We start from the raw sequence: 11264 nt of genomic DNA, 5'->3' as shown, positions 1-11264 counted from the left end.
CAATATATAATTATATAAACAGATACGTCTGACGTGTTTTACTAGAATTAAACAAGCTAATTAAATGAGTATGAATTAATATTAATAATAATTTCTGAATGAAGTACAATAAGAAACAGTGCTTTAGTAATCGGACGTTTTTTTAATGACTTTATATTTTATACATTTATTGTATTTCATATGTGATTTAAAACGAACAAAAATACAAACATCCACTTTATTTAGGCTTTACTTAATAATTTTATACATAAATAATTTTTAATTTTATACATTAACCCCCCCCTAAAAGGTTAGATAGAGAATTAAACATGACTTTGTTCTTTACTGGTTTCATTTTCCGTCGATTTTCTATGTTCATTTATTTAACGATTCAGAGCAGGATTCTGTCTACTGAAAGGAAGAGACAGTGTGAATATTATAATAATAATAATAATAATAAGCGGCGGGTAAAGCGTCATGCTGGGACAGTTTGGGGTTTGAATATCAGCACATGGCCACGCTGATCATCTCCTGCATCACCTCTAACAATTCATCTTCATCATCTCCTTCCTGAATGAAGGAGGAACGTGCAGGACACGAGGGCATCCTCGTGTGTGTGTGTGCGTGTGTGTGTGTGTGCGCGTGTGTGTTTCTGTCTCTCGGCTGAAGCGTATGGTTCTGCTGGAAGACGTGTGCAGCTGTTCTGATGGTTTGTGGTCAGCGTGTAGATCATCAGCCTGAGAAGAACGAGAGGAGAACAGTGATGTAGAAACGCCGCCGAGCTCCGGGAGGAGAATTCATCATCGTCATCGTCATCATCATCATCATCATCATCATCATCATCGTAACGCCAGGACAATTTCTTCCTTCAACTAAGATTTATTTATATATCTAAACATATCTTTAATACTTTCTGTTTCGGATTATTTTTTAAAAATTATTATTATGTTTTATTTTTTGTAAACAAACCCAAACTGATATTATTATTATTATTATTATTATTATTAATAATAATAATATTATTATTACAGAATTGACTTGAAGGCAACAAATAAATGTGAAACTATATTTTAACTAAACAATAAAGAACACGTGTTTAGAATGAAAAAGAAGATTCATCAGATTAAAGTAAATAATATAAAAGATCTATACGTTTATGTATAAATAAATACAATATAGATATATATTTTAATTTGGAGTGTGTGTGTGTATGTATATATATATATATATATATATATGGTTGTGTGTGTATGGTGTGTGTGCGTCTGTGTGGTTGTGTATGTGTATGGTTGTGTGTGTTACCCCGAGTGTTTGACTCCAGCAGACTCTCCCTCAGCAGAACCGTGACCTCCTGTAGCTCCTGTTCAGCCTCACGGACGTTCGGGTCCAAACGCAGAACCTCCTGCAGGTCAGAGCTGGACGATAGGAAGTCCTACACACACACACACACACACACACACACACAGTGTCAGTGATTTTCTCCTCCCGTGTTTCTACACTTTAAGAAATGAAGTTAAGAGCTGAAGGAGTTTGTACTGGAGTGATTGTTTACTCTTCTTTATTTATAAAAGTCTGACAATCTCGTCCTCTTCATTAAAAAGGAAAATAAAAATATTTAGATGTTCAAGGGGTTTGTGAAAGTGTCTTGGTGTAGAGGTGTGAGAGAAGTTAGATGTTATTCCACACAGAGTAATGTGTAGTAATGTGGAGTGAGCTCAGGTGGTTGTGGTGGTTGTGGTTGTGGTTGTTGTTGTTGTTGTGGTGGTTGTTGTTGTTGTGGTTGTTGTTGTTGTGGTGTTAGTATCAGGTGAGAGGTGCAGGTGACCTTCAGGCCTTTGTGAGCGAGCGCACGTCTGTAAAACGCTTTCTTATTGTCCGGCTCCATCTGTAGCGCAGAGTCACAGTCCTGCCTCGCCTCGGCAAAACGGTCCAGCTTCAGGAGACACAGCGCTCTGAAATCCACACACACACACACACACACACACAACAGAGTGTAACAGATTAAACGTCTCTCAGACACCATGAACATCTGATTAACTCCAGCTACACTGCTGCAGGGAGGAGGAAGAGATAATAAAAGACAGAACTAAATAAATAACTGGAGAGAGGGAATATGTGAGACAGGACGGAAAAATAAGATGCCTTATTTATTTATTTATTTATTTATTTATTTATTTATTTATTTAACCATGATCTTTTTATATTTATGAAAGTGAAGCTGTGTGCTGAGATCATGTGATGATTTTTTTCTCATTTCATCTAAAGAAAGACCAAAGGAAACAGAGAGACGAATGGGGGGGGGGGAGAGAGAGAGAGAGAGAGAGAGAGAAAGTAAGAGTGAAAGAATGAACCTGAAAACCTGAGCAGAAATAAAAGAAGAGAATAAAAGAGAAAAGCAGAGAGAGAACTCAGAACAGGAGTGATGAAGACAGAAAGAGAAAAAGAAAGAGGAGGAAATAATGGAGAAGGGAGAGTAGGAGGGCCCTACACTGTGCACCTGTGTGTGTGTGTGTGTGTGTGTGTGTGTGTGTGTGTGTGTGTGTGTGTGTGGTCAGTTGGAGTTTAAATTCAGGGAGATTCAATCATAAACTGTTAGATAAATACAGAATAAACATCTAAACATGTTCAAATATTAAATAATATATATATCAAACATCATCTTCGTTCACCGCTACACATTACTACTGAATATTCCCCACAGACTGCTGGAAACAGTGTGTTTTAAACATGTCCTGCATGAGCGCTCCTTAAATATTTATTCATTAGCAAATCATTTTACAAACGTGAAGCTATGTGATGAGATCATGTGATACACCAGATCTCATCACAACCAAACACCACAAACACCGGACTAAACACCGGACTAAACACCGCGTCAAACACCGCAGTGGTGGTGATGCGTGTGTGACCGGAGTTCAGTGAGGCGCTCGGCTCCGGGACGCGCAGTGTTCAGGTTCGAGCCTTTTGTTCTCTGCAGCAGATGAAGGGCAATTCAAATACTAAATAATTTACTATCCAAATTATTCTTCCTAACCCTCCCCCACACACACACTCACTCACACACACTCTCACACACTCTCACACACTCACACACACTCTCACACACTCACACACACTCACACACACTCACACACACTCACACACACACTCACACACACTCACACACACACACACACTCACACACACACACACTCACACACACTCACACACACTCACACACACTCACACTCACACACACTCACACACACTCACACACACACACTCACACTCACACACACTCACACACACACACACACACACACACACACACACACTCACTCACACACACTCACACACACTCACACTCACACACACTCTCACACTCACACACACTCACACACACTCACACACACTCACACACACACACACACACACACACACACACACACTCACACACACTCACACACACACTCACTCACACACACACACACACACTCACACACACTCACACACACTCTCACACACTCTCACACTCACACACACACACACTCACACACACTCACACACACACTCACACACACACTCACACACACACTCACACACACACACACACTCACACACACACTCACACACACACACTCACACACACTCTCACACACTCTCACACACTCACACACTCTCACACACACTCTCACACACACTCTCACACACTCTCACACACTCTCACACACTCTCACACACACACTCTCACACTCTCACACACACACTCTCACACACACACACACTCACACACACACTCACACACACACTCACACACACACTCACACACACACACACTCACACTCACACACACACACTCACACACACACACTCACACACACACACTCACACACTCTCACACACACACTCTCACACACACTCTCACACACTCTCACACACTCACACACACACACACTCTCACACACTCTCACACACACTCTCACACACACACTCTCACACACTCTCACACACTCTCACACACTCTCACACACACTCTCACACACACTCTCACACACTCTCACACACTCTCACACACACTCTCACACATCACTCTCACACACTCTCACACACTCTCACACACACTCTCACACATCACTCTCACACACTCTCACACACACACTCTCACACACTCTCACACACTCTCACACACTCTCACACACTCTCACACACTCTCACACACACTCTCACACACACTCTCACACATCACTCTCACACATCACTCTTGTAACTGGATCTGGAGGTAAATTCACCTGAGACACGGTTAAATCTGATTGTGTCATTAAAGTGTAATGACCGAAATCTGCTTATTTAAGTCTAATCATTTCAAACCAAATATTTAAATCTGATCATTTAAATCTGAGTATTTAAATCCGATCACGCAAATCAGACATCGTTTAAAACCTATCCGACTATTTAAATTCGATTATTTAAGTCTAATATCGTGAATGTGAAAACTGATGATCTAAATCGGATCATTTAAATCGGATCATTTAAATCGGATCATTTAAAACCAAACCACCTGAAGTTGATGATTAAAAACCTGATCATGGCTAACGTCGCTTCACTGCGTGTGATGTGAGCTCCGCCGCTAACAGAATTAGCGGTTAGCTCGTACCTGTTGGTGTAGATGGAGCACTCGGTGGGTTTAAGAGCGATACACTCGCTGTATTTCTCCATCGCCTTCTCAAACTCGCCTCTCTTCACCAGATCGTTACCTTCCTGCTTCAGCAGAGTGAAACGCGCCTCGGCTTTTCTGGCTGCGAGGAAACGAAGACAAGAAAACGTTTAGAAAATCTACTGTGAGACAACAAAATATATATAAAACAAAACATGGCTTCCATCTTGTGATCTGTTTACAAAAGAGCAGCGAAATATTATTAGCGTTACTGTTGTTCATGCAAATGAGTTTTATTACGTAGCTAACGTAGCTAGTCAGCTAGCAAGGAGCAGCAGTCTGCTAACAAGTTAGCTGTTTAGCATAAGAGTCACAGTACATGTTGCCAAGTGTTTTATTTGATCATTAAGTATTAGGCTAATATTTACTTCCTGACTCGCTTTTCCCCATCTCGACACTCTGCACTTTCAAAGACGAAAGAAAAAAGAAAAAAAAACATGGCCGCCATGACACTATTTTCCCTCGGTCAATGATTAATAAGCATTCTGACAAAACCATCACGCAAAAGAAATGATTCTAATCACTCTGCTTAAAATAGCATGCCTAGCATGCAGCACGAGCTAGCTGGTTAGCAAATGGAGGGTTTCAACAAATTAGCAATGCTATCAAAAGCTAAAAACACATTTTATTTTCACGTTAATGCTAATTCCCAATTTCACTCACACACTTAGCACTTTAGCTAGTAGCTAGGTAGCAGCTGACAAGGGCAGCTAATTAGCAAGTTGGAGAAGCTAGTTAGTAGTTTGTTGAGCATTGTTTGTTGCTAGTCATAATTTATCCTCATTGATAATTAGGATTATGCTCATAGTCACTGCTAACGTTAACAACGCAGACACCAGCAAGTCGTATACAAATTCTATGAAATACTTCTGTGCTACAATGCCATGTTAGCGCCCCCGAGCGCTCCGCCCCTCCCCCACCCCGCGACTCGAATGTTACTCGAGCCGTCTTGTTCCATTATGAACGATATCGCTTCAGTTACCCGTGTACATAATTCATTCCGCTAACAGACACTGCATTACTGCTGACTAACGCTGTCAGGCCTGTGTGCGTGTGTGCGCGTGTGTGTGTGTGAGTGTGTGTGTGTAAACCGGTCGGAGCGGCTCACTGTACTTAAACTGCACACGCAGAGCAAATGTAACTCCGCGCCTACAAACACTAAGTCAATAAATGGTAATGAAGATCCGCTGACACACGAGGCCTGTCCTCACCGAGCAGCGTCTCCGGTTACTGGTTCAGTTCTGAACATCGCAGGGTGAACGTCAGTGTCTGAGGGAGTCGGATGTGATTTGGTGGTGTTTAATAATGAGTAGTTGGTGCTGTGTTGATTATGATTGTGAGTGTAACTTCTGTAGTTTGTTGGTGTTTAATAAGAAATGTAGGTGTTTGACAGCAAACTCAGGTTCACCATCACATCAGCTTCTACACAAACACTGAACCATCTCGCTCTCTGAAATACTCACACAGCGGGGGAGGTACGTATTGAACGCGTCACAAAAAAAATCAGTAAATATATTTACATCCAGGTTTTTCACATGAAATTTTCACCAGACGTCAGTATTACCTCAAGAAATCAGGAAGTATAAAGAATTCACAACATTAAAGTCCATAAATGAAGTTATGTGTAATAAAGAGGCATGACGATGGTGAACGTGGGTGTGTGACGGTGAACGTGGGTGATTGATGGTGAATGTGAGTGTTTGACGGTGAACGTTGGTGATGGTGAACGTTGGTGTTTGACGGTGACCGTGAGTGAGGGTGAACGTTGGTGTTTGACGGTGAATGTTGGTGATTGATGGTGAATGTGAGTGTTTGACGGTGAACGTTGGTGTTTGATGGTGAACTTGAGTGATGGTGAACGTGGGTGTTTGACGGTGACCGTGAGTGATGGTGAACGTGAGTGTTTGACGGTGAATGTTGGTGATTGATGGTGAACGTGAGTGTTTGACGGTGAACGTTGGTGTTTGACGGTGAACGTGAGTGATGGTGAACGTGAGTGTTTGACGGTGAACGTTGGTGATGGTGAACGTGGGTGTTTGACGGTGAACGTTGGTGTTTGACGGTGAACGTGAGTGATGGTGAACGTGGGTGTTTGACGGTGAACGTTGGTGATGGTGAACGTGGGTGTTTGACGGTGAACGTTGGTGTTTGACGGTGACCGTGAGTGATGGTGAACGTGGGTGTTTGACGGTGAATGTTGGTGATTGATGGTGAATGTGAGTGTTTGACGGTGAACGTTGGTGTTTGACGGTGAACGTGAGTGACGGTGAACGTGGGTGTTTGACGGTGAATGTTGGTGATTGATGGTGAACGTGGGTGTTTGACGGTGAACGTGAGTGATGGTGAACGTGGGTGTTTGACGGTGAATGTTGGTGATTGATGGTGAATGTGAGTGTTTGACGGTGAACGTGAGTGACGGTGAACGTGGGTGTTTGACGGTGAATGTTGGTGATTGATGGTGAATGTGAGTGTTTGACGGTGAACGTTGGTGTTTGACGGTGAACGTGAGTGATGGTGAACGTGGGTGTTTGACGGTGAATGTTGGTGATTGATGGTGAATGTGAGTGTTTGACGGTGAACGTTGGTGTTTGACGGTGAACGTGAGTGACGGTGAATGTTGGTGATTGATGGTGAACGTGGGTGTTTGACGGTGAACGTTGGTGATGGTGAACGTGGGTGTTTGACGGTGAACGTTGGTGTTTGACGGTGAACGTGAGTGATGGTGAACGTGAGTGTTTGACGGTGAACGTTGGTGATGGTGAACGTTGGTGTTTGACGGTGAACGTGAGTGATGGTGAACGTGGGTGTTTGACGGTGAACGTTGGTGATGGTGAACGTGGGTGTTTGACGGTGAACGTTGGTGTTTGACGGTGACCGTGAGTGATGGTGAACGTGGGTGTTTGACGGTGAATGTTGGTGATTGATGGTGAATGTGAGTGTTTGACGGTGAATGTGAGTGTTTGACGGTGAACGTTGGTGTTTGACGGTGAACGTGAGTGACGGTGAACGTGGGTGTTTGACGGTGAATGTTGGTGATTGATGGTGAACGTGGGTGTTTGACGGTGAACGTTGGTGTTTGACGGTGAACGTGAGTGATGGTGAACGTGGGTGTTTGACGGTGAATGTTGGTGATTGATGGTGAATGTGAGTGTTTGACGGTGAACGTGAGTGACGGTGAACGTGGGTGTTTGACGGTGAATGTTGGTGATTGATGGTGAATGTGAGTGTTTGACGGTGAACGTTGGTGTTTGACGGTGAACGTGAGTGATGGTGAACGTGGGTGTTTGACGGTGAATGTTGGTGATTGATGGTGAATGTGAGTGTTTGACGGTGAACGTTGGTGTTTGACGGTGAACGTGAGTGACGGTGAACGTGGGTGTTTGACGGTGAATGTTGGTGATTGATGGTGAATGTGAGTGTTTGACGGTGAACGTGAGTGATGGTGAACGTGGGTGTTTGACGGTGACCGTGAGTGAGGGTGAACGTTGGTGTTTGACGGTGAACGTTGGTGATGGTGAACGTGGGTGTTTGACGGTGAATGTTGGTGATTGATGGTGAACGTGAGTGTTTGACGGTGAATGTTGGTGATTGATGGTGAATGTGAGTGTTTGACGGTGAACGTTGGTGTTTGACGGTGAACGTGAGTGATGGTGAACGTGGGTGTTTGACGGTGAATGTTGGTGATTGATGGTGAACGTGAGTGTTTGACGGTGAACGTTGGTGACGGTGAACGTGAGTGTTTGACGGTGAACGTTGGTGTTTGATGGTGAACGTGAGTGACGGTGAACGTGGGTGTTTGACGGTGACCGTGAGTGTTTGACGGTGAATGCCAGCGCCTTCACGGGGAGTTCTGGAGTACAGTAGAATGTAGTGAGTTATGATTGGTGACTGATGGAGAATGTTGGTGTTTGATCATGTATAATGGAGAATGTGGGTGTCAGATGGTGTTTGATGGTGTTTGAAGGAAGAAGTTGGTGTGTGATGTGAATGTGCCGAAAGTGACGGTGTGTGATGTATAAGTATTTCAGTGCGTGAGATGATTCAGTGTTTGTGTAGAGCGTGATGGTGATGTTCTCAGAAGCAGTGCTGCTTGTGTGATAACGACGAACCTTTCTCCTGTTCAGCCCTGGCTGCTCGTGCCTGGAGAACGTCAGCGTTCGCTTCTTCCCTCCGGTGCTGCTGCGCTGAAATGGGAACGTTAGGAATCTCGGGAAGCTTCTCTCTCCAGTCAGGACCATCCTGCTCCATCAGCTGCTTCGTGATCCTGATAAAGACCAACAGAGAAAAGTCCACAAAACAATCCACAACCTCCACGTAAACTCCTGCAAATGCCAGTAAAACACCACCCTTCTTATCCAACACCAGCACTCTCCAGAAAACACCTCCGAACCAACTGTGTTGTGTTTAGCACATGTGCTGCGTGCAGTGGTCCACTGAACATTCGAACGGGGTCTAAAATGCTGGTGTTTGATAGGAATGCTGAAGAACACTGGTGTTTATAGGTGTTTGGTGATGTTGGATTGGTAAAGATTATTAAGTTGTGGGTGTTGGATGGTGGATTTGCGGTAGATTTCTGATGTGTAGTGGAGAACAGTGGTGTTTAACTGTGTAATGTTGGTGTTTGACAGTATTGCTTTCTGTTATTCAGAAGAAATGTGATGGTGTGTGTTAGTAAATGTTTATTGTTAAATGTTGCTGTTTGGTGGACAGTGTTGGTATCTGTTAGTTGCTAGTGTCTGCTGGTATTTGGTGGATAATGATGGTTTTCTGGGGGCTGCTGGAGTTTAGTTGAGGTGTTTGAAGCATAACGCTGGTGTCTGGTGGTGAATACTGCAGTTTGGTGGTGTTTCTATATTACTGCTTGATGGTAAATATGGGTAACAGTTGGTGTATTTATGGTAAACATTGGTGTTTATTAGTGTTTCAGGTAGAGGTAATGTAACTGCTTGATGGTATGATGGACTTTGTTGGTGGTTTTGTAGTTAACAGTGTTTGATAGTAAATATTAGTGTTATTTTATTGTTTATTTAGTGTTTCTATGGTTAATGTTGGTGTCTGATAGTAGATATTGGTATTTGTTGGTGTTTTCGTGTGTAATGTTGGTGTTTTCGTGGTTAATGTTGGTGTCTGATAGTAGATATTGGTATTTGTTGGTGTTTTCGTGTGTAATGTTGGTGTTTTCGTGGTTAATGTTGGTGTCTGATAGTAGATATTGGTATTTGTTGGTGTTTTCGTGTGTAATGTTGGTGTTTTCGTGGTTAATGTTGGTGTCTGATAGTAGATATTGGTATTTGTTGGTGTTTTTGTGTGTAATGTTGGTGTTTTCGTGGTTAATGTTGGTGTCTGATAGTAGATATTGGTATTTGTTGGTGTTTTTGTGTGTAATGTTGGTGTTTTCGTGGTTAATGTTGGTGTCTGATAGTAGATATTGGTATTTGTTGGTGTTTTCGTGGTTAATGTTGGTGTCTGATAGTAGATATTGGTATTTGTTGGTGTTTTCGTGGTTAATGTTGGTGTCTGATAGTAGATATTGGTATTTGTTGGTGTTTTCGTGGTTAATGTTGGTGTCTGATAGTAGATATTGGTATTTGTTGGTGTTTTTGTGTGTAATGTTGGTGTTTTCGTGGTTAATGTCGGTGTCTGATAGTAGATATTGGTATTTGTTGGTGTTTTCGTGGTTAATGTCGGTGTCTGATAGTAGATATTGGTATTTGTTGGTGTTTTTGTGTGTAATGTTGGTGTTTTCGTGGTTAATGTTGGTGTCTGATAGTAGATATTGGTATTTGTTGGTGTTTTCGTGGTTAATGTTGGTGTCTGATAGTAGATATTGGTATTTGTTGGTGTTTTCGTGTGTAATGTTGGTGTTTTCGTGGTTAATGTTGGTGTCTGATAGTAGATATTGGTATTTGTTGGTGTTTTCGTGTGTAATGTTGGTGTTTTCGTGGTTAATGTTGGTGTCTGATAGTAGATATTGGTATTTGTTGGTGTTTTCGTGGTTAATGTCGGTGTCTGATAGTAGATATTGGTTGTTGGCGGTGTTTTTGTGGTTATTATTAATGTTTGACGGGAAATATTGGAGTTTGTTGGTGTTTTATGGTAAACATTAATGTTAATAAATAATGATTATTGGCGTTTATTGTTTTATGCTCAACACTGCATCCAATGTTGGTAAAAAAAATTGTTTTTTTTGGTGTTTTTATGGTGTACATTAGTATTTGTTGGTAAATATGGGAAATTCCTGGTGTTTGGTGGTGTTTTTATAGTTTACAATAGTATTTGATAGGAAATATTGGAGTTTTGCTGGCGTTTTACGGCTGATATTGGTGTCTGTCTGGTGTTTTTATGGTTAAGAGTAGTATTTGATGCTGAAAGTGGGGGTTTTGTCCCGCCCCGTGTGTCTCACCTGTGTACGCTGTCGTGAGCCGCCTGTACGCTGGAGTCGATCTGCAGGACGGTTTTGTAATCCACGTACGCCTTACTGTAGCGCTCCAGAGACTCGTACGCCATCGCCCTGCGGAGGAGGGGCTTCAGGGAGAAGGGGCGGAGCTCCAGCGCACTGACAGTTTAATAGGATGAGAGAAAGGGATCAGGA

The 11264-nt window shown here is 42.6% G+C and overlaps 1 protein-coding gene across 3 annotated transcripts in view; it reads right to left on the bottom strand.

The window, feature by feature from the left end:
- Nucleotides 1–211: 211 nt before the first annotated feature.
- spag1a (sperm associated antigen 1a) overlaps nucleotides 212–11264 on the bottom strand; it is a 15510-nt gene continuing 4457 nt past the window's right edge. The window contains exons 3-8 of one of the 3 annotated variants that reach the window (XM_053612294.1): nucleotides 11076–11228; nucleotides 8782–8936; nucleotides 4613–4754; nucleotides 1805–1931; nucleotides 1282–1411; nucleotides 212–851 (exon numbers count right to left, since the gene is read on the bottom strand). In XM_053612294.1, the coding sequence (XP_053468269.1) occupies nucleotides 712–851; nucleotides 1282–1411; nucleotides 1805–1931; nucleotides 4613–4754; nucleotides 8782–8936; nucleotides 11076–11228 (847 nt within the window). In that variant the 3' untranslated portion in view covers nucleotides 212–711. The other 2 variants (XM_053612296.1, XM_053612295.1) reach the window with 2 other exon arrangements.

Source organism: Ictalurus furcatus, chromosome 24 (assembly GCF_023375685.1).
Source record: "Ictalurus furcatus strain D&B chromosome 24, Billie_1.0, whole genome shotgun sequence".
NCBI lineage: Eukaryota > Metazoa > Chordata > Actinopteri > Siluriformes > Ictaluridae > Ictalurus > Ictalurus furcatus.
This window is presented reverse-complemented; position numbering and strand designations above follow the sequence as displayed.